The sequence below is a fragment of the Jaculus jaculus genome, chromosome 1 (assembly GCF_020740685.1).
Source record: "Jaculus jaculus isolate mJacJac1 chromosome 1, mJacJac1.mat.Y.cur, whole genome shotgun sequence".
Lineage (NCBI taxonomy): Eukaryota > Metazoa > Chordata > Mammalia > Rodentia > Dipodidae > Jaculus > Jaculus jaculus.
In genome coordinates, this window is record NC_059102.1 from 303,597,866 (window position 1) to 303,621,427 (window position 23,562).

The 23,562-nt window shown below is 42.7% G+C and overlaps 1 protein-coding gene across 3 annotated transcripts; it reads left to right on the forward strand.

The window, feature by feature from the left end:
* The first annotated feature begins 52 nt into the window (after positions 1-52).
* Positions 53-21,858, forward strand: Cenpl (centromere protein L). 3 transcript variants are annotated; one of them, XM_004658781.3, is made up of 6 exons: positions 53-387; positions 560-630; positions 4,153-4,329; positions 11,868-12,119; positions 15,506-16,048; positions 21,121-21,858. In XM_004658781.3, the coding sequence occupies exons 3-6, from the start codon at positions 4,156-4,158 to the stop codon at positions 21,190-21,192; spliced, it is 1,041 nt and encodes a 346-aa protein (XP_004658838.1). In that variant the 5' UTR covers positions 53-387; positions 560-630; positions 4,153-4,155; the 3' UTR covers positions 21,193-21,858. The 3 variants fall into 3 exon arrangements, with proteins under 3 accessions (XP_004658838.1, XP_045014342.1, XP_045014339.1); XM_045158407.1 differs by having other exon boundaries at positions 54-387; positions 541-630; positions 4,149-4,329; XM_045158404.1 differs by having other exon boundaries at positions 54-387; positions 4,149-4,329.
* The last annotated feature ends 1,704 nt before the right edge of the window (positions 21,859-23,562 follow it).

Here is a 23,562-nt window from a genome sequence, read left to right on the forward strand (position 1 = left end):
GATTTGACGAAGCCCGGTTCGAGGCTCGATTCCCCAGAACCCACGTTAGCCAGATGCACAAGGGGGCGCCCGCATCTGGAGACCATTGACGGTAATGGTTAAGTCACTCGGCCTTGCCCTCAGTTAAAATGGCGACTTCAGCCTCTTCCCCGACTAGGAATCGGCGGGGCAGTAGGGAGGCTTCCTGTGTCGGGCCGCAGAGCTAGTCGGGAAATGATTTTGAACTGTGGAGGGCGTTGAATCGAGTTCCCGCTTCGCAGACGGGCTAGGCTCTGATCCCTGCAGAGCTCTGGTGAAGGGGGACGGCTGGAGGCCTTATCTTTCGTCCTTCCCTCCGTGGACAGGAGCCACCCGGGCAGGAGTGAGGGTCCAGCGCCGGGCCGCTCGGTAAGCGGGAACGCCCCGGCGAGGCCGCAGGGAGGGCTCCGCGCGCAGCGAGGGCGTCCCGCGCTCACTGGTGGAGCGCGGGGAATTTGGGAGGACCTGGGGTTACCTCGCTCTCTCGCTTAGTGTCATTTTGGCCGCTTTTTTTCACTTAAGATTTCATGTCTCCACGTAGTTTCGGAGCCAGACTCGAAGAATGATTCGTGAATCCGGAATGGATGACAGCGTCGTCACGACATTTTGCTGGTAAGGTGCTTTGTACGCGTCCAGGACTGGCCGTAAACTCGCGTCGTGGCCCCGTTGTGCGGCTGTTACCTCCGCGTTCCCTGTTCGCTGCGCTACACTCAAGGGTCAGTGCTTGACCACGCCTTCGCATCGGAGCTGTCGGATTTGGGTTTTCGTGTATGGTTCTCTCTTCACGTACTAAGCACAAGGAAAAACAACTGTGTTTGTTGTGTGTTATGCTAAATGCAAGCGGAGTTGGTGAGGGGTCACTCTGTGGGTACCAGAAAGCTGCTGAAGAGGTGAAACCTGCAAAAGATCCCTAACTCTTGCCATCTGTCAACTGGGAGACAGTAGACTTCCTAAAGACTGAAAGAGACAGTATTACCAGGTGTGGCTGAGCACTTGGACGGTCAAGGCAGGAGGACTGCTGTGAGTTTTGGGCTACAGAGTGAGATTACCCCCCCCCCCCCGCCAAAAAAAAAATCAAACTGAGGCTGGATAGATGGCTCGGCCTTTAAGGCATTTGCCTACAAAGTCTAATGGCCTGGTTAGATTCCCTGGTGCCCATATAAGCCAGATGCACAAAATGGAGCATGCATCTGGAGTTCCTTTGCAGTGGCTGAAGGCCCTGGCATGCCCATTCTCACTCTATCCTCTCTCTGTTTGAAAATAAATGAACATATCAAACTAAAACCCACAAATAAAAAGTGTTTGTTTACCAAAGTACTTGGAACAGAATGAATGCTTAGCAACTGCTCCCAGTAATATACTTGAAAAAAATTCCGTAAATGTACTGCTTAAAAAAAAACAAAACTTCTAGTGGGTCGTGGAGGCGCACGCCTTTAATCCCAGCACTCGGGAGGCAGAGATAGGAAGATCACTGTGAGTTCAAGGCCACCCTGAGACCATGTAGTAAATTCCAGGTCAGCCTGGGCTAGAGTGAGACCCTACCTCGAAAAACCAAAAAACAAACAAACAACTTCTTTTTGTTGTTTTCTTTCTTTAACGTTTCTAGTTAAAAGTAATGTTTAAGGCTGGAGAGATGGCTTAGCATTTAAGACACTGGCCTGTGAAGCCTAAGGACCCAGGATCCATTCTCCAGTATCCACATAACCCATATGCACAAGGTGGCATATGCACCTGGAGTCGTTTGCAGTAGCTAGAGTTCTGGGTGTGCCCATTTTCTCTCTGTCTCCCTTCTCTCTCTCTATCTGGTTGCAAATAAATAAATTAAATAGAACTAATGTTTAAAATAGATAATTCAGTGGTCTGGAGAGATGGCTTAACAGTTAAGGCACTTGCCAGCAAAGCCCAAGGACCGAGGTTTGGTTCCCTAGTACCCATGTAAGCCAGATGCACAAGGTGGTGCATGCACATGGAGTTTGTTTGCAGTGGCTAGAGGCCCTGGTGTGTCCATTTTCTCTATCTGCCTCTTTCTCTGTCTTTCAAAATGAAATAAAATATTTAAAATGGATAGTTCAGTACACAGTTGAAGGTAGAATGCTTTAGAGTAGCTGTTATTTAAATTTTGTAGTAAATCTGGCTGAAGAGAGTAGGAGAAGGTCATAGCAACAGGAAGATGTTGCTGTATGGTGTGAATTGCATTCTTTTGGTTTTTCGCTAGGGTCTCACTCTGGCTCAGGCTGACCTGGAATTCACTATGTAGTCTCAGGGTGGCCTCGAAATCTCCATGATCCTCCTACCTCTGCCTCCCGAGTGCTGGGATTAAAGGCATGCGCCGCTACGCCTGACCGTGAATTGCATTTGATTAGAGATTTTTTTTTCCTTAGAACCAAATTAGAAAAGAGTTCAGATAAGTGAGACTGCCATTGCTGCTATGAACAAAAATAATTTGCAGTGAGTCGAAATATTAAAAAGATTAGAAATCCTTGTCCTGCCAGACAGAAAGATAACTCTCTTGAGAAGTCCCAGGATGTTTCTAAAGATAAAGAAGTTGGACTAGAATAAAAAACAAAAAATTAGCTGGGTGTGGGGAGGCACTCCATTCATCCCAGCTCTTGGAGGCAGAGGTAGGAAGATCACCATGAGTTCTAGGTCAGCCTGAGACTACTTGGTAAATTCTAGGTCAGCCTGGGCTAGAGTGAGACCCTGCCTTGAAAAATCAAAAAACAAATACAAGTAAATAAAAGAAAATAAATTGGACTAGGGCTGATAACAGATATAAAACTCAAAGGAAGTTCAACTTTTCCCTGGTAGCAGTAGCATCAGGTCTTGGTCCATTTGGCCTCCAGCCCTGACTGTAGCTCCAGCTCTAGCTTTTCTGGGGCTGTAAATCCTCCTCAGGGCTCCTGGCCCATGGAGGAGCAGATAGCATGTTTCCAAAGGCACAAGCTATTGTCACTTTAGAAGACACTCTATTTCTAATTGTTCTTGATAGTGTGCTGAACACTGCACACCCACCCCCCATAACTTCACATCCCATCAGTCTCCTGCTGAGGGAGGATTGGTAGGAAAGGAAATTCAATTCCTTAGGCAGTTTTAGAAGGCAGCAATTAAGGTACTTCCTCTGAAAGTTCTGTATACATAGTATTTCTGGCTTGGCTATTTGCCTATAAAGATGTCCTCCAGTAATCTGGCTAGAAAGCTTACTCCATTGATGGTTCCTGTGAGGTCGTTGAGTTGCTGACCTTGGGCCAGTCTGGTGGCCTGGTCAGGACCTTGCTGTTGCTTTGCTGCATTCACCAGGAAAGAGTGTAAGCTGTGGTGCAGCTGCTGTTCCTTTAGCACTGCCTTTTGTTCCCTTGCTTGCACCTGCCAACCTCCAAGCACTCTGGAAGAGCTCTCCTCCACTATGATGGTTGGCATAAATGTTCTTTCTCTGTTCTCCCACATACTCCCACTTTGTGTTACCTCACTTTCTAAAACGGGTGAGCAGGGTGAGAGCCAGCTCTGTAGGGCCATTGTGAACCCTCCAGTGTGCATCTGGATTTTACATGGGTGTTGAGGAATTGAACCTGGGTCCTTAGGCTTTGCAGGCAAGCACCTGGTTACACTAAGCCAGCTCTCTAGCCCCACCCCATTTTTGGGGGTAGGGTTTTGCTCTAGCCCAGGCTAACCTGGAAATCACTATGTAGTCTCAGGCTGGCCTCAGTGATACTCCTAACTCAACCTCCCAACTGCTGGGATTAAAGACTTGTGTCAGCACGCCAGCTATTTATTTGTTTTTTTTCTTGTTTTTGGTGGTGCTGGTGGTTTTAACACAGAGCTTTGCTCTTGCTGTGCTAGTGTTCTACCACTGAGCTGTATCCCCAGCCTGAAAGACTTTGCTTATTTAGTTTCTTAGGGCTAGGATTGCAGGGGTGACAAAGGCTGAAGGACAAAAATTCAGTAGAATGTGCTTAATGACTGTGGTAAACAATGAATGTAGAAGATTATGTACATGTATTTAAGTTAACCTAGAAAATTGGCTACTTTGAAATGGGCCAGCCCCCTTTTGAAAGAAAATAAAGAGAAAGAATATAGAACTCTTAAGTATGAGTTAGCTTTTTAGTAATTAGAATTTTTTTTTTTTTTTTAAGGTAGACCATGGATCCTTATGAGTCGCCAGAATTGACTCCCAGCCAGAGGTCTTCCTCAAGTCTTCAAGATTACTTGGTAGGCACCACCCCCCTGCAGAAACGATTGGACTCTGTTAGGAAGCTAACTTCATTTGCCCCTACTCCATCTCGAAGGAAGATTCCCCCACGTTCACAGTTGCAGGTATGCTTTGTGACCCTTTGGGTTAGTAAGTAATTGAGAATATATGAAAAAAATACATCATTTACAACATTCTGGTGTTTTGTTGGTTTTTTTTTTTTTTTTAAACCACATTTTATTCAGATACATACCTCAGGGATGTGGGGAAGGGAATGGGCTGAGAGTTGAGAAGGGAGATGCACCATGTGGTCTGGAGCCCATGTAAAGAAAATTGGATCATGGGGGAAAAAAACATGAAAAGGGACTTTAAAAAGATGTACACTTTCAAAAGGATTAAAAGTAAGGATTACAAAAAAGTGTCCCTTACTACCTCGGCATGGCTGCCAGGGTGGGAGAGGGAAGTCTTACCAGTGCAAAGACTCAAACCATTGCTGTACACAGCTGGGAGAGCAACATTCTGGTATCTTGTTAACCTTTTCGCTAATAAGTGGAGAAGAGCTAAATAAATAATTTCACACTATAAGCAACATGTCTTTTATATTTCTAGTCTCCTTTAAAAAAAAAAATTTATTTATTTGCAAGCAGAGAATGGCTAAGAGAGGGGAGGGAGAGAATGGGTTCTCCAGGACCTCTTGTTACTACACACAAACTGCAGATGCATGCATGTCTCCCTGCATCTGGCTTTACATGTGGTACTGGGGAGTTGAACCCAGGCTGTGAGGCTTTTCAAGCAAGCACCTTTAATCATTGAATCATTTAATCTCTAGCATTATTCTCTTTTTATCTATACCATTTCCACAGTATTTGTCATTGGTGACTTTGAAAAAGTCTTCTACATTTATTTATTTATGGTTTATCGAGGTAGGGTCTTGTTCTAGCCCAGGCTGACCTGGAATTTACTATGTATCCTCTGGGTGGCCTCAGACTTCTGACAACCTTCCTACCTCTGCCTCCCAAGTTCTGGGATTAAAGGCATGTGCCACCACATCTGGCCTTAGTCTCCTACTTTTAAAAAGGATTTACTTACTTGTAAGTGTGGGGTCAAGGGCATGTGCTAGGGTTTCTGCAAACAAATGCCTGTCCAGCTTTACATAGGTGGCTGCGGAATTGAACCCAAGGTCAGCAGGCTTTAACTGCTGAGCCATCTCCCAGCCCCTTTTTTCCATCTCAGTAGAATATTCCTCCTTTTGTATGTGTCTAATGCTTCCCAGTGATGATAGCTTTGTATTTTTGGCTAGAAGGTTGCCAAGGTGCCCTTGTGTCCTTTGGTACCTTATGCAGCTTTTTTGCCTTTTCAGTGCTGTGTCTCTAGTACCTCTGAGAAGATAAGCCCAGCTTCTTTGTGACAGTTTTCTTAAAGTAGCATTACTAATACTGGCAATGAAAGTGATAAATTTTCACCAGAAAACAGGGATTTAATTTTTGAATCTTTTTTGTTATTGTTGTTTTTTGAGGTAGGGTCTCACTGTAGCTCAGGCTGACCTGGAGTTCACTATGTAATCTCAGGGTGGCCTCAGACTCACGGCGATCCTCTTACCTCTGCCTCCCAAGTGCTGGGATTAAAGGCGTGCACCACCATGCCTGGCTTTAATTTTTTTAAAATTATTGACAACTTCCATAATTATAGACAATAAACCATGATAATTCCCTCTAACTCCTACTTTCTTCTTCACAATTCCACTCTCTACCATGTCCCCTCCCCCCTCTCCATCAGTTTGTGTTTTATTTTGATGTCATCATCTTTTCTTCCTATTTTGATGGTCTTGTGTAGGTAGTGCCAGGCACTACAAGTTCATGGATATACAGGTCATTTTATGTTTCGAAGAGTGCATTCATTGTAAGGAGTCCTACCCTTTCTTTAGCTCTTACATTCTTTTTTTTTTTTTTTTTAATTATTTATTTATTTATTTGAGAGAGACAAACAGAGAGAAAGACAGATTGAGGGAGAGAGAGAGAATGGGCGCGCTGGGGCTTCCAGCCTCTGCAAACGAACTCCAGACGCGTGCGCCCCCTTGTGCATCTGGCTAACGTGGGACCTGGGGAACCGAGCCTCGAACCGGGGTCCTTAGGCTTCACAGGCAAGCGCTTAACCGCTAAGCCATCTCTCCAGCCCGGCTCTTACATTCTTTCTGCCACCTTTTCCACAATGGACCCTGCACCTTGGAAGGTGTGATAGAGATGTTTCAGTGTTGACCACTTCTCTGTCACTTTTTCTCAGCACTATGATGCCTTTTGAGTCATCCCAGAGCTCACTGCCATCTGAGAAGAGAAGCTTCTCTAGAAACCAAAAGTGAGAATAGCATTAATATATGGGTATGAACATTAAGAGAAGTGTTTACCGGGCAGTTTGGTGAGCATAATGTATGTATTTAGCCAGACACCAGCAGGTGTTACACTCCTAGGGCTCATGACTTCCCCCATCATAGGTTTTTCAGTGTCAGGCCTGTATTACCTCCCATGGAGTGGGCCTCTAGCCCCATTAGAGAGCAGTAGGTTTTCCCCCATAATAGACATGCCACTATTGCATCCGTTGGCTCATTTGGCCTGACTGGCCCAACTTAAGGCTTGCAGTGTCTACTGTTGTTTATCTCCACTGGTGAATTCTCTCTCTCCCATGGAGCTGCATGTAGCATAACCTTTCCCAGCTTTCTGTCAGCTGGTCTACATGGAGGAGGTTATTAGCTTAGTTCCAGCAGGATTTCTCCGTGACCTTGCAGACCAAGCATGTGGACTCTTCAGCAATAGGGTCTTACCCTCTATTCCTGGTGGGAAACCAGGACCCTTGACAATAGCCTGAAATGTTTTGGGGTATCAGGGACCTCCCTGGCCAACAACTCACTGGAAGGTACCCCATCCCTGGCACTGACATTTTTCTAGTAATAATCTATGGCTTTTTGTTTGTTTGTTTCTTTTCTTTTTTTTTTTTTTAGTTTAGTTTTCTCAGGTAGATTCTTGCTTTAGCCCAGGCTGACCTGGAATTCACTATGTTGTCTCAGGATGACCTCAAACTCAGCCATCCTCCTGCCTTAGCCTCCCAAGTGCTGGGATTAAAAGATTGCACCACCACGCCAAGGCCTCTAGCTACTGCAAATGAATTCTAGACACATGCATGACCTTGTGCGTCTGGCTTTATGTGGGTACCGGGAAATGGAACCTGGGTCCTTAGGCTTTGCAGGCAAATGCCTTAACCATTAAGCCATCTCTCCAGGCCTTTTTTTTTTTTTTCTTCCAGGTAGGACCTCACTGTCTAGCTCAGGCTGACCTGAATTCACTATGTAGTCTCAGGCTGACCTCAAATTCACAATGATCCTCCTACCTCTGCCTCCCAAGTGCTAGGATTAAAGACATGCACCACCACACGCCCCCAACAAAAATATTTTTCTAAGAAAAAATTTTGCCAGGCTTGTTGGTGCACACCTTTAATCCTAGCATTCAAGAGGCCGAGATAGGATGATTGCTGTGAGTTTGAGGCCAGCCTGAGACTACATAGTGAATTCTAGTTCAACTTGGGCTAGAGTGAAACCTTAGTGCCATCAAGCATAGCAGGCAGAGAGAGAAAGAGAATGGGAGCACCAGGACCTCCCGCCTCTATTATCGAACTCCTGATGCATGCCCCACTTTGTGTTCCTGGCTTTACGTGGGTACTGGGGACCCAGTTAAGCCATTGGGGTTTGCAGGCAAGCACATTAACCACTGAGCCACCTCTCCAGCCCCATCCACCTTTGAGATTGGGTCTTACATGGGCCAGCTTGCTCCAGGGATCCTTCTGTCTTTGCCTCCCCTCTGCTGGGATTATAGGCTCATACCACCATTCAGGACATTCTACACATGTACTGGGATCAAACTAAGGTCCTTATGTTTGCAGGCACTTTACTTACTGTGCTGTCTCTTCAGGTTATGGTTATTTGTTTATTTATTTAGAGAGGATAGAGGACAGAGAGTGAGAAAGAATGGATGCACCAGGGCCTACTGCCTCTGCAAATGAATTCCAGATGCATGTGCCACTTTGTGCATCTGGCTTTACATAAGTACTGGGGAATTGAACCTGGGCCATCAGCCTTTGCAGTCCGTTAGCTGCTGGGTCATCTTTCCAGGCCCCCAACTCACATTTTTTAAAAATTAATTTTGTGGGCCAGGTATGGTGGCACACACCTTTAATCTTAGCATTCAGGAGGCAGAGGTAGGAGGATCCCTGTGAGTTCAAGTCAAACCTGAAATTACATAGTGAATTACAGGTCAGCCTGGGCTAGAGTGAGACTACCTTAAAAAACTAAAAAAGAAAAAATAATTAATTTTGAAGGCTGTGGAGATGGCTCAGTGGTTATGACACTTGCCCATCAAGCCTAATGATCCCAGTTCTATTCCCCAGTGCCCATGCACAGTGGTGTATGCATCTGGTGTTCAGTTACAGTGCTAGAGGCCCTGATATGCTCATTCTCTCTCTCTGCAGGGAGTGGTGACATACTTCTTTAATCCCAGCACTTGGGCTAGAGTGAGACCAATGGGTTTCATTATGGTGTTTTATACGTATATGTCATTCATTATACTTTGTTATTTTTCATCCCCTTTCCCTGTTGATAACCTCCCCGCCTTCTTGCTGGTCTCCTTTAGCCTCCTAAGTAGTCTTCCCTTTTGTTTTCATGTCATATAAATTCCATTACTCCCTCTCTGCTTAAGCTTTCATCTTTCCCTCCCATGGTCCTCTTTTTACTTTCATGATAGACACCCCCTCACAAATATACATGAATCTAGATTCTGCAGATGAGAGAAAACATGCAGTATTTATCTTTCTGAGTCTGGCTTATTTCACCTAACATAGTGATCTTAGTGCCATCCTTTTTATGCAAATGTTGTGACTTAATTTTTCTTTGCAGCTTAAAAATATTCTGTTGTGCTGGGTGTGGTGGCGCACGCCTTTAATCCCAGCATTCGGGAGGCAGAGGTAGGAGGATCGCCGTGAGTTCAAGGCCACCCTGAGACTACATAGTGAATTCCAGGTCAGCCTGGGCTAGAGTGAGACTCTACCTCAGAAAAAAAAAATTCTTTTGTATATAATTACCACATTTTCTTTATCCATCTGTTAATATACATCTAGGCTATTGTGTATAGTGCAGTAGTAAATATTGATGCCCATGTATCTTTGGGGTATGTTGACTCAGAGTTCTGTGTTTAGGTTTTTGAGGGGTCACCACACTGATGTCCATGTGCACCAGTTTATAAAAGTGCTTTTTTATTTTTAGAACCACGAATACCTAATTACTTGAGCTGATTAATCTAGATTGGACAAAAATAGTTACTTTTTTGCACATAAAAAATGGGTGTTCATGCCTGTATCCCCATTGTTGAAGGGGGCAGAAACATGAGAATTGCTGGTGCTCTCTGGTCAGCCAGTGTACCTGAAAAAGGATCTTTAGATTCATTGGTAAGCACTCTGCCTATATTCTTTCTTTTTTAAGAATATTTTTTATTTTTTGAGGGAAAGAGAGAACAAACCAGCCAGCTATCCTCTTGCTGCTGCAAACTCCAGACTCATGTGCCACTTTGTGTGTCTAGGTTTACATGGGTACTGGGGAATTGAACCCATGCTGGCAGGCTGTGCAAGCAAGTGCCTTTAACGCTGAACCATCTCCCTAGCCCATACTACTGCTTTCAAAATATGTGATTTTATTATATTTTTGAATTTATTTACTTATTGATAACTTTCATAATTATAGTCAATAAGACAATAAACCATGGTAATTCCCTCCCCTCACTTTCTCCTTTGCAACTCCCCACTCCGTCATAACCCTCCCCCCCTCTCAATCAGTCTCTCTTATTTAGATATCATCATCTTTTCCTCTTATTATGATGGTCTTTTGTAGGTAGTATCAGGCACTGTGAGGTCATGAATAATCAGACCATTTTGTGTCTGGAAGAGCACATTGTAAGGAGTCCTACCCTTCCTTTGGCTCTTACATTCTTTCCTGCCACCTCTTCTGCAATGGACCCTGAGCCTTGAAAGATAGAGAGGTTTCAGTGCTGAGCAGTCAGTCCTCTATCACTTCTTCTCAGCACTATGGTGCCTTCTGAGGCATCCCAAGGTAAAATATATGATTTTAAATATGCCTTTAATTCCAGCACTTGGGAGACAAAGGTAAGGAGGATTGCTGTGAGTTCAAGGCCACCCTGAGACTACATAGTGAATTCTAGATCAGCCTGGGCTAGAGTGACACACTACCTTGAAAAACCAAGAAAAGATAATATGTAAGTTTAGAAGGGTGGAGGTCAGGAATAGAGCATTTGACTACAAAATATATAATTTGAAGGGCTGGGGAGATGGCTTAGCAGGAAAGAGTACTTACTGTGCAAGCATGAGGATCTGAGTTTGATCTCTAGCACCTACCCAAAAATCTAGGCATGGCAGTTCATGCCTGTAACCCCATTGTTGAAGAGGCAGAGACAGGATCACTGATGTCTCTGGTCGGCCAGTGTAACTGAAAACGGGATCTTTAGGTTCAGTGAGAGATGCTATCTCAGGGAAATAAGGTGGAATGGTAATAGAAGACGACTCAATGACATCTTTCTCTGGCCTCCACAGGTGCGCAAGGGTGTGCACATCTGCATACATTACATGCAGATAAACCTCCTAAAATATACATATGCATGTTATATGAATCATATAATTATATAACATGCAGTTATATATACGTCTGTATATTGTTATATAATTTGAAGTTTCCGAAAGTGGAACATAAATATTCATCTGTGAAATATGTATTAAAATGTATTTATTCTATATATTAGAGAACAGGATGGACAAAATCCCTGTTCTCAGCAAGCTGTTACTCTGGTAAGACAGGAGATAAAGTCAGAAAAATATGTAAAATCAAGCTGAGCATGGTGGCACACACCTTTAATCCCAGCACTTGGGAAGCAGAGAAATATAGGATTGCCATGAGTTTGAGGCTACCCTGAGACTATGTAGTGATTTCCAGGTCAGCCTGGACTACAGTGAGACCCTACCTCAAGAAACCAAAAAAAAAAAAAAAGGTAAACCAGGTCATAATAAGTGCAGGGTCAGGAGATAGTGACAAAGTTAGAGTAATTTATCTACTTGGGTGACATTTGGACAGAGAACTGGCTGAAGCGAAGGGAGGTGCCATGTTCATCCATGGGAACAGCCTTCCACAAGGGAAGGCATAGCAGAGGCAAAGGACTATCAAGGACCTACAAAACGTCCTGCAAACTCTGTTCATCCTGTACCACAAGATCTTGTACTCAGTAGTTATTATTTTTTAATATTTTACTTATTTGAGAGAGAGAGAGAGGCAGGTAGAGAGAAGGGGAGAGAGAGAGAGAGAGAGAGAGAATATGGGCATGCCAAGGCCTCTTGCCACTGCAAAAAAAATTCCAGACGCATGCACCACGTTGAGCATCTGGCTTATGTGGGTACTGGAGAATGAACCTGGATCCTTAGGCTTCGTAGGTAAATGCCTTAACTGCTAAACTATCTCTCCAGCCCCAGTAGAATGTCTATATTAAGTACTTAGAACATTGTAATTAAATCCTCTTTATTGGGTTTTAATTCTTAAAACATATTTTGTCTTTTTTTTTTTCCCCAGGAAGATGTTGATCTGCATAAGATTGCATTTCTCCTCCATAAACAGTGGACTTTATATAGCTTAACTCCCTTATACAAATTCTCCTACACTAATCTCAAAGAATATTCTCGACTTTTAAGTGCATTTATTGCTGCTGAAAAGCAAAAAGGACTTGCTGTGGAAGTGGGAGAAGATTTGAACCTCAAAGTGCTTTTCTCTACTCTCCTAGGAGTGAAAGGAACTCAGAAAGACCCTGAAGCATTTCTTGTCCAGGTATAGTAAGTACATTAGCAGTATTGCCTTCCAAATGGGAAAAGAATCTACACTTTATTGTTTTGGAATGGAAATTATGGTATTTTAATATTGTTTTCCTACCTAAACTTGTTTGTTTTCTTGGTAAGGTTTTGCTCTAGTCCAGGCTGACCTGGAACTCACACTGTAGTCCCAGGCTGGCCTTAAACTCACAGTGATCCTCCTACCCCTGCTTCCTGAGTACTGGGATTAAAGGCATGCAGCACCACACCTGGCAAAACTTGTCATTTTAAACCTGATATTATAGTACTAATTAGCTTTTTTTCCCTCATGTGTAGGGAATTTTGTGTGGATGTAAAGTCATTTTGACTTAGATAACACATTAAAATATAAAGAAAGTTTTAAAAAACATCACAGTTAAAACATTTTGATATATACCTGTTTGCTTGCCTTACTGCCCGTACTTTTGCATTATGGCATTTTTGCTAATAAGTATTATAGATTAATACTTGTATCATTAGGAATTATGCATTTTTTTAAAATATTTTTTTTGTTCATTTTTTATTTATTTATTTGAGAGCGACAGACACAGGGAGAAAGACAGATAGAGGGAGAGAGAGAGAATGGGCGCGCCAGGGCTTCCAGCCACTGCAAACGAACTCCAGACGCGTGCGCCCCCTTGTGCATCTGGCTAACGTGGGACCTGGGGAACCAAGCCTTGAACCGGGGTCCTTAGGCTTCACAGGCAAGCACTTAACCGCTAAGCCATCTCTCCAGCCCAGGAATCATGCATTTTTATAGATACAATTCTATGATTTCTGCTAAGGTTTAATTCCTAGAAATAGAATTTTAGTCAAAACATGTGTACTATAACATACCATAATCTAATATGTCATTATTCAGAAATGTAGTACTTTGGGACTGGAGAGATGGCTCTGCAGTTAAGGCACTTGCCTGCATAACCTAATAACCTGATCTGATTCCCCAGTACCCATACAAAGGCAGATGCACAAAGTGGCACATGAATCTTACAGTGGTTAGATGACCTGGTGCACCCATTCTTTGTCTCTCTCTCTTTCTCTCTCTCACTCTCACTGTGCTTGCAAATAACTAAATAAAACTATAAAGTAAAAAAAATAAATGTAGTGTTTTACATTCTTCTTGTAGTGTATAAAAATAATGATTATCTTTTTTTGTTTTTTGGTTTTTCAAAGCAGGGTCTTGTTCTAGCCCATGCTGACCTGGATCTCACTCTGTAGTCCCAGGTTGGCCTTGAACTCACAGTGATCCTCCTCGCTTAGCCTCCCAAATGCTAAGATTAAAGGCATGTGCTACCATGCCCAGCCAAGACTATCTTTTAAGAAACTATTTTATTATTTTTATTCATAATAAAAATACTTCTCTCCCAAGTTAACTAATCTTGCTCATTGATATGAAAATTAATTTCTATTCTGGGTCAGGTTTGGTGGCACATACCTTTAATCCCAGCACTTGGGAGTCAGAGGTAGGAATACTGCCATGAGTTCAAGGCCACCCTGAGACTACATAGTGAATTCCAGGTCAACCTGAGCTAGAGTAGGACCCTACCTTGAAAAACCAAAAAAAAAAAAAAAGAAAATGAACTTCTTTTCCAGGTATGGTGGTACATGCCTTTAAAAAAAAAAAAAATTTATTTGAGAGAGAGAATAGGTGTGCTGAAAGCAAACTCCAGATGCATGTGCCATCTTGTGCATCTGGCTTATGTGGGTCCTGAGGAATCGAACCTGGGTCCTTAGGCTTTGCAGGCAAGTGCCTTAACTGCTAAGCCATCTCTCCAGCCTCCCCTTTTTCTTTTTTTCTATTTAGAAAAATTTATTAAACATTATTCCTCTGACACACTCACCAAAAGAAAAATTTAATTTTTCTGAAGGCATCCTTTTGTTCCTATCCACACTCCAGTGTTTTTATAATAAAAATACAAGTAAATATGAATTTAGTAAAATACAGCATATAAAACTTCATGTGAGCAAAAATAATTCCAAAAAGTTACCATACATCAGTTCCCACGGTACATTTTCCAATGTAAGTCATAGTTGAACATTGCACAGTTGACTAGCTGCAGGCTTCAATGCTCCTCATGCAGCACGCACTACTGCTATAAGTTGGCATCGTTTGTTCGGTAGCGAGAAAAAGAATAGCAGTCATTTTTCAAGGTTTGAGAAATCTGGTCCACCTTTGGTGTAGTTTCCTGAGATTTCTGCTCCACTGAAGTCAAAGCCGGGATTCTCTTTCTGGAATCTCTCTATTGTAACTTTTCTCTGCATTTGGTCATGTACCCAAGGGCCAGCTGCATACTCAGATTCCAAAAGAGAAGACTAACAATTTGCTGCATCTCTCTTGGTCTTTGTGATAACAATGCGGACCATTTTTCTATCCTTCAATGTCCATGTTCCCTCATCAGCTATTGTAGAATCAAAGAGTTTTCCCTTTATCCTCTATGACGCCAAAAATGACTGAAGCTCTGACTTGTCATGGGCAGAGTGCACCTGCACCAATGGTGCCTGTACATGGTTCACAACTCCCCTTTTTCTTTAAATTATTTTCTTTTATTTGTTTATTTGAGAGAGAGAGATAGTTCATATCTTTAATCCCACCACTTTGGAGGCAAAGGTAGGAGGATCACCATGAGTTCAAGGCTACCCTGCTGAGCCATCTCCCCAACCCTGACTTCTGAAATTTTGATCCCCAGCCCCTCAGACACTTCACCTAATTATGAGAGAGAAAGAGAGAATGGGCGCACCAGGGCTCCAGCCACTGCAGATGAACTCCAGATGCATGTGCCCCTTGTGCATCTGGCTAACATGGGTCTTGCAGAGTCAAACTGAGATCCTTTGGCTTTGCAGGCAAAAGCCTTATTTGCTAAGCCCTCCAGCCCTCATTTGGATTTTAGTTATGCCAAGATCTTGCCATAGACCTCGTCTCTACTACATATGAATTTTAGGTATAAAGCCAATATTGTGTTAAATTGTAAAAATGATCAGGGAGGCTTCTCTTTGTGAATTTCCTTTAGATCATATATATCATTTTGTTTGTTTGAGCTCCTAATCCTCCTGCCTTGGATTAAAGGCCACCATACTTGGTCCTAATTTCTCCTTAATCTGGCCTTTTTAATATACTAGTTAATTTTGAAAAGACATAACTTAGGAGTAATTGGTTGTTTGAATTTTTTAAAAATATTTTTTATTTTTTTTTTAAGATAGGGTCTCATTCTAGCTCAGGCTAACCTGGATCTCACTCTGTAGTTCTAGGCTGGCCTCAAACTCACAGAGATCCTCCTACCTCTGCCTGTACAGCACTGGGATTAAAGGTGTGTGCCACCCTGCCCTACCTGGTTGTTTGGATTTAATGAACCTGTTTTATTTTTATAGATTCTCTCAAAATCTCAACTGCCACTGGAGCACGGAGAAGGGAAGGTGTTGTGGACTGGTTGGTTCTGCTGTGTGTTTGGAGATACCATTCTGGAGACTGTTTCTGAAGATTTCACCTGTCTGCCCTTATTCCTTGCAAATGGAGCAGAGTCAAACACAGCCTTAATTGGAACCTGGTTTCAGAAAAACTTTGACTGTTCTTTCACTCCTTTAGCAATCAATGCTTTTAATCTTTCCTGGATGGCTGCTATGTGGACTGCGTGCAAAATGGACCGGTATACAGGGGCTACTGAATTTTTTTGGTCTGTCCCCTGTAGCCCTCAGAGTTTGGATATTTCTTATGCAATACATCCAGAAGATGCCAAAGCTTTGTGGGACAGTGTTCACAAAACACCTGGGGAGGTTACCCAAGAAGAAGTTGACTTATTTATGGACTGCCTTTATTCACATTTCCATCGGCATTTCAAAATTCACTTATCAGCCACAAGATTAGTTCGTGTTTCAACATCTGTAGCTTCAGCACATACTGATGGAAAAATAAAGGTTAGTTTGAACATATCCTTAAATATTTCCCTGTTGTTGCCAGGTTTTAAATATATGGTGATCATTTTCATGTGAGAGAAATACTTTTGAATGTGTGCCAATTTAGGACCAGAGAGAGGCTCTATTTTGTGCTTTCTAATGATCCACTAATGTCTCTAGCCATCTAGATCCAGTTTTAGAATGTTGTATACCATAGATTTGAGTAATGATATGGATTCTCCTCTAACAACTTTGAAGCTTTCAAGGTTGTCAAATTTTGAAATATTTATGAAAATAATAGAAGATATGATGTGTGGGGTAAGAAAATTGTGGCCAGAAACAGAATAAGGTGTAACTTTTGCATTCTTTTTTTTGTTTTTCACTTTTGCATTCTTGGGTTTTATCCCCATTGAGAAAGAAATAATAGAGATGTTGCTTTATGCTTTATAAAGTGTCTATATGTAGCAGTGAATGTTTCCTGGGATTTCATCACTAAGGACTCTTAGCAGACCTTAATTATTTTCTTTTTTTCTTATTATTTATTTATTTGAGAGAGCGAAAGAAAGAGGCAGAGAGAGAGAGAGAGAGAGCGTCAGGACCATTAGCCACTGCAAACTACCTCCAGATGCATGTGCCACCTTGTGCATCTGGCTTACATGGGTTCTACGGAATCAAATCTAGGTCTTTAGGCTTCACAGGCAAGTGCCTTAACCGCTAAGTCATCTCTCCAGCCCAGCAGACCTTAATTCTTCATCTGTCTGTCTTTCTATCTATCTTCTATCTTCATATATTTATTATTTATTTGCAAGCTGAGAGAGAGAATAGCCATGGCAGGGCTCTGGTCACTGCAAATGAATTCCAGATGTATGCACTACTTAATGCATCTTGCTTTTTGTGGGTACTAGGGAATCAAACCCAGGCCATCAAGCTTTGTAAAAAAGTACCCTTAACTGCTGAGCCATCTCTCCAGCACCAAGGTCTCCAGCCCTGCAAACAAATTCTAGATGCTTACAGTACCTTGTACATCTGGTTTACGTGGGTCCTGGGGAATTGAACCTGGGTCCTTTGGCTTCGCAGGCAAGCACCTTAAATGCTAAGCTATCTTCCAGCCCCTATTTTAAAAAATATTTTATTTATTTATTTGAGAGAGGGAGAATAGGCATGCCAGGGCCTTCAGCCACTCAAATTAACTCCAGATGCATGTGCTTCCCTGTGCATCTGGCTTATGTGGGTACTGGGGAATTGAACTTGGGTCCTTAGGCTTTACAGGCAAGTACCTTAACCACTAAGCCATCTCTCCAGCCCCCTATCTTCTATTTTTGAGATAAGATCTCATGTAACCCAGGTTGGCCTCAAACTTGCTATGGCTGACCATGAACTTATGATTATCCTGTCTATTTTCAGAAGGCTGTGATTATGGGCGTGAGTGAACACACCCAGTTTGATGTGGTATAAGGATCAAACTTAGGGCTTCCTGGTTACTAAGCAAGCACTATACAAATTGAGCTCCATAACTGAGCTCCATCCTCAGTCTGTTTTAATTTTTTTTTTTCCTTGAGAGAAAGAGGCAGAGAAAGAGAGTATGGGTGTACCAGGGCCTCTAGCCACTGCAGAGAAACTCCAGAGGCATGTGCCACCTTGCACATCTGGCTTACATGAGTATTGGGGGATCAAACCTGGGTCTGTAGGCTTTGCAGGCAAGTGCCTTAACTGCTAAGTCATTTGTCCAGTCCAATTTTTTTTTTTGAGGCAAGCCCAACAGACTGCCTTTGTTTTTTTAATTTAATTGTTTTATTAATAATGTCCATGATTGTAGACAATCTCCCATTGTAATGCCCTCCCTCCCCCCACTTTCTCTTTGAAACTCCATTTTCCATCATCCTCCCCATCTCAATCAGTCTCTTATTTTAATGTCATCATCTTTTCCTCCTATTATGACGGTCTTCTGTAGGTAGTGTCAGGCACTGTGGGGTCATGTATATCCAGGCCATTTTGTGTCTGGGGAAGCACATTGTAAGGAGTCCTGCCCTTTCTTTGGCTCTTACATTCTTTCTGCTACCTCTTCCACAATAGACCCTGAGCCTTGGAAGATGTGATAGAGATATTGCAGTGCTGAGCACTCCTGTCACTTCTTTCTAGCACTATGATGCTTTCTGAGACATCCCAAGGTTACTGCCATCTGAAAAGAGAAGGTTCTCTAACAAAAGTGAGAGTAGCATTAATATATGGGTATGAACATTAAGAGAAGTGCTTACTGGGCAGTTTGATGAGCACAGTATATATACATTTAGCCAGACAGCAGCAGATGTTACACCCCTGGGGCTCATGACTACCCTTGTTGTAGGTTTTCAGTATCAGGGATGTATCCCTCCCATGGAGTGGGTTTCCAGTCCAATTAGGGGGCAGTTGGTTTCTACCATGACAGACGTGCCACTATTGTACCCATTGGCTCATTTGGCCTGGCTGGCAAAATATAATGCTTGCAGTGTCCACTGTACAGTAACTTCACTGGTGATTTCTCTCCCAATGAACTGCATGCAGAATGGCTTCTTCCAGCTTCCTGTCAGCTGGTCTACATGGAGGAGGTTATCAGTTCAGTTCCAGCAGGATTTCTCAGTGGCCTTGCAGCCTGAGTATGTGGAATCTTCAGCAATAGGGTCTTACCATCTATTGCTGGTGGGAAACCAAGGGCTTTGGTAATAGCCTATAATGTTTTGAGGCATCAGGGACCTCCCTGGCCAACAACTCACTGGAAGGTATCCCATCCCTGGCACTGAAAATTTTCTAGCAACAATCTATGACTCCTAAGTGTTCCATTGTCCAAAAAAGTAGGTTTCCATATGATTTATTTATATCCTCTTAGATTTTGATTAGCCCTCCCTCCACCTTTCCTTTAGTCTCTTTCTCTGACCTCATTTGGGCCTTTTCACCCCCATTAATCTATTCTTCTACTTACATATATATTATACTATCCTATAAGTACCCTCCTCCCTTCCTTTCTCTTCCCTTTATATCTCTTTTCTAGCTTACTGGCCTTTGCTACTGAGTTTTTCTTCCTACTCACACAGAAGTGCAGTCATCCCCCAAGTTCTGGGACTAAAGTTGTATGCCACCATACCTGGCAAGATTTGAAATCTTATGTCTTAGGTTCTAAGGGAAAATTGGAGATCACAATGATAGGCTGGATTTTTATTTTTATTTTTTTCCGAGGTAGGGATTCACTCTAGCTCAGGCTAACCTGGAATTCACTATGTAGTCTCAGGGTGGCCTTGAACTCATGATGATCCACCTACCTTTGCCTTCCAAGTACTGGAATTAAAGGCGTGTGCCACCACACTCGGCTTATTTTTTTTTTTAATATTTTATTTATTTATTTATTTATTTATGAGATAGAGAGGAAGAGGCAGGTAGAGAGAAAGAGAGAATGGGTGCTCCAGGGCCTCCAGCCACTGCAAATGAACTCCAGACACATGTGTCCCCTTGTGCCTCAGGCTTACATGGATCCTGGGGAATCAAACCAAGGCTTCTTTGGCTTTGCAGGCAAACACCTTAACTGCTAAGCCATTTTCCCAGCCCTGGAATTTTTTTTTTTTAAATACATCTTTATTTCAGAGAGAGCAGGTGGGGAGGGTACACCAGGGCTTCTTGCCACCGCAAAGGAACTCTGGATATATGTGCTACTGTGCATCTGGCTTTGTGTGGGTATTAAGGAATCTGATTCCAGGTCAGCGGGCTTTGCAAACAAGTGCTTTTAACCTGCAGAGCCATCTCCCCAGCCTCTGGAAAATAATTTTGATGACAAGAGATCAGCACTTTAAACTGGGTGTGGTGGCACATGCCTTTAATCCCAGCACTTGGGAGGCAGAGGTAGGAGGATTGCCGTGAGTTCAAGGCCACCCTGAGGCCACATAGTGAATTCTAGGTCAGACAGAGCTACAGTGAGACCCTACCTCGGGGGGAAAAAAAAAAGAGAGCAGCCCTTAAAATCAAAGTAACTGGGCATAGTATGCATGCTCGTAATAACAGCAGTTGGCAGGTGGAAGCAGGAGAGGATCAAGAGTTCAGGGTCATCCTTGACTCCATAGTGTGTTCATAGCCTGCCTGGGCTACATTAAATCCTGTCTTAAAAAACAAAAAGTAGGACTGGAGGGGTGGCTTAGCGGTTAAGGTGTTTGCCTGCAAAGCCAAAGGATAGATTTGATTCCCCAGGAATTTCTGATCTTATACTTCCTAGTGCTGAGTTGGCACCACCAAGCCTGATTTTATGTGGTGCTGGGGACTGAATCCAGGGCTCTGTACATGCTAGGCAAGGAATTGGCCAACTGAGCTCCATGCCCAGCCCTGGATTTACCCCATTTGTTTTCTTGACTTTCAGTAGTCAATAATTTTCATTGTCTAGCTTATAGTGTCTTGAGGACCATTCTCTTATATACTTGTAGTATGGAATTTTAGTTGTTTTGGGTAGAGATATAAATTATCTAGGTTGGAAAAAAAAATCCTAGCACTGGACTAGAGAAATGGCTTAGCAGCTAAGGCATCTGCCTGTGAAGCCAAAGGACCCAGGATCGACTCCCCAGGACCCACATAAGCCAGCTGCACAAAGGACACATGCATCTGGAGTTCTTTTGCAGTGGCTGGAGGCTGTGGTGTGCCCATTTTCCCTGTCTCTGTCTCTCTTTTCTTCTCCCCTCTCTCTGTCTCTGTGCATGTAAATAAATAAATAAAAAATTTAAAAATTCCTAGCACTTAGGAGCCTGAAGCAGGAGGATTGCCTCAAGTTCAAGGACAGTTTGGGTCACATAGTGAGTTCTAGGTCAGCCTAAGCTAAAGAGTAAGACGCTGTTGGAAAATAATCAAATAAAAGAAAAAAAATAGTCCAAGCTGGGCATGGTGGCACATAGCCTTAATCCCAGCACTCGGGAGGCAGAGGTAGGAGAATTATTGTGAGTTCAAGGCCAGCCTGGGACTATAGAGTGAGTTCTGGGATAGCCTGGGCTACCTTGAACCCATCTCCCAATCCAAAAAACAAGTACATCAAACTGCTTTGTTACCATAATATTACCCTAATTTTAAATTTCTTTTTTTTCCCACAGATTCTGTGCCATAAATACCTTATTGGTGTGTTGGCATATTTGACAGAACTGGCAATTTTTCAAATCGAGTGAGGCCTTGCATGGACTATAAATTATGGATTATGCACCTTTTGATGATTTGCTAAATTGGTATGCCATGTGGGACAGCAGGAGGAATGGTCATGGTGCTTCTGGAGTTGCCTAAATGGATTTAGAACAAAGGATGTGGTAATGCATGAGCCATAGCATGTGCTGTGTACCAGTCATGTTGCTGTGAGATGCTAGTCTCTAGAAAAGGCCGGGTGTGGTGGCACACACCTTTAATGGAAGCACTTGGAAGGCCAAGATAGGAGGATCACTGGGAGTTCCAGGTCAGCCTGGCTAGAGCAAGACCCTACCTCGAAAACAAAACAAAAAACTGAGTTGTTAATTTGTTGGTCATCTTTTTTAAAAAGTCTATATAATGTTTGTGTTAAACTTAGGACCCAATTAAATATATTTTAAATTGGGTGCTTCTGATTTAGGCCTTTAATATTTATACCCCTTTTAAACATTTTAGATTTGCACTAAGAGAAAAATTTTATCTTTATTTTTTTTTTGGAAGGAGGGTTCTTTTTTTGTCCAGTACTGGGGCTCAAACTTAGGGCCTTATGCATGCTGTTTCCCTAGCCCATTTAAAAAGCTAAAACATAGCCGGGCTTGGTGGCGCACGCCTTCAGTCCCAGCACTTGGGAGGCAGAGATAGGAGGATCACTTGTGAGTTCGAGGCCATCTTGAAACTACATAGTTAATTCCAGGTCAGCCTGAGCCAGAGTGAGACCCTCCCTTGAAAAACAAAACAAAACAAACAAACAAAACCTAAAACATAAAGAAACAAGATTTATGTAGCCCACACTGGCCTTGAACTTGTGATGTAATTAAATGTGACCATGGACATGTACTCCTCCTGAGTACTGGGATTACAGGGATATGCCAATACACCTGATGTATGTGGTGCTGGGATTGAACCCAGGGCTTCGTACATGCTAGACAAGCACTCTATCAATTGAGCTGTATCCCCATTCCAAGATATTTTTTCCTAGCATTGTTCTGCTGTAGAGAACTTGTCATCAAAAGCCTCTCAAAAAGAAATGTAGATAAATATGCTTTAAGCCACTGATATTATTTTGTTTTTAATACCAGTTTGGTCCTATTGCAATGCTGAATTAAATATACCCTTTTAAAATGATGTGGTGTTTTTCAGTGTCTTTTTTTGGGGGGGGGGCTGTTGAGGCAGGGTCTCACTCTAGCCCAGGCTGACCTAGAACTCATGGTTATCTCCTAACTCGGCTTCCTGAATGCTGCTCAGTGTCTAAATGACATCTCAAAGAACAACAAACAAACAAAAAAAGGCTGGAGAGATGACTCAGTAGTTAAAGGCACTTGCTTGCCCTTGCTGGCTTGGCTTTATTTCCTCAGTACCCATGTAAAGCCAAATGCACAAAGTGGCATATGAGTCTGGAGTTAATTTGTAGCAGTAGCAAGAGGCCCTGGTGTATCCATCCATCCATCTATTCTGTCTCTCACAAGTAAAATTTTTTTTCTTTTTTTTTTATACAAGTAAAATTTTTTTATAGTTTATTTGCATGTGCACTTGCTTGTGTGTGTGAGAGATGTGTGTGTGTGTATGTGTGTGTGTGTGTGTGTGTGTGTGTGTGTGTGTGTATGAAGCCATGCCAGAGCCTCTTGACCCTGCAAATGAACATTTGAGTCCACTTTTTATAGCCAGCTTATGTGGGAGGCTTGGAAATTGAACCCCAGGTCCTCAGGCTTTGTAAGAAACTACCTCTAACCATTGAGCAATCTTCCCAGCCTTCCCCTGCCCGCCCCCCCTCCTTTTTTTGTTTTCCAAGGTAGGGTCTCACTTTAGCCCAGGCTGACTTGGAATTCACTATGGAGTCTCAGGTTGATCTCAAACTCACAGCGATCCTTCCACCTCTGCCTCTCATGGTGGGACTAAAGGCGTGCACCACTACACCCAGCTTAATGACATTTTAAATTAGTGTTTCAGTAGTGGAAAGTTTTAGGCTTTTTGTGTAGTACCCAGGATACAAACGAACACTGTGAGCTCCTTTTAGGGGAAGAAATTATCTTGTTTAACCTTCATTTTTGAAACAGAGCTTAGTAAATATCTGAAGACAAAATGAATTTTTTTGTGTGTGTGGGGAGGGGTAGGTGGGAGGGAATGGACATGCCAGGGCTTCTTGCTACTGCACAAGAACTCTGGACACACGCATCACTTGGTGCATCTGGCTTATGTGGGTACTGGGGAATCAAACCTAGCCATTAGACTTTGCAAGCAAGTACCTTAAACCAACCTCTGAACCAGCTCTCCAGCCCTAAATGAATTTTTATTTATTTATTTTTTATTTATTTTTTTTTCTTTTTAAATTTTTATTAACATTTTCCATGATTATAAAATAT

Bases quoted from the DNA above. Each gene is read 5' to 3' on its own strand.
- Cenpl (XM_004658781.3), top strand. From the start codon at position 4,156: ATGGATCCTTATGAGTCGCCAGAATTGACTCCCAGCCAGAGGTCTTCC. The intron at 4,330-11,867 runs GTATGCTTTGTG...TTTTTTCCCCAG, and splicing joins CCCCACGTTCACAGTTGCAG to GAAGATGTTGATCTGCATAA. The intron at 16,049-21,120 runs GTTAGTTTGAAC...TTTTTCCCACAG, and splicing joins ATACTGATGGAAAAATAAAG to ATTCTGTGCCATAAATACCT.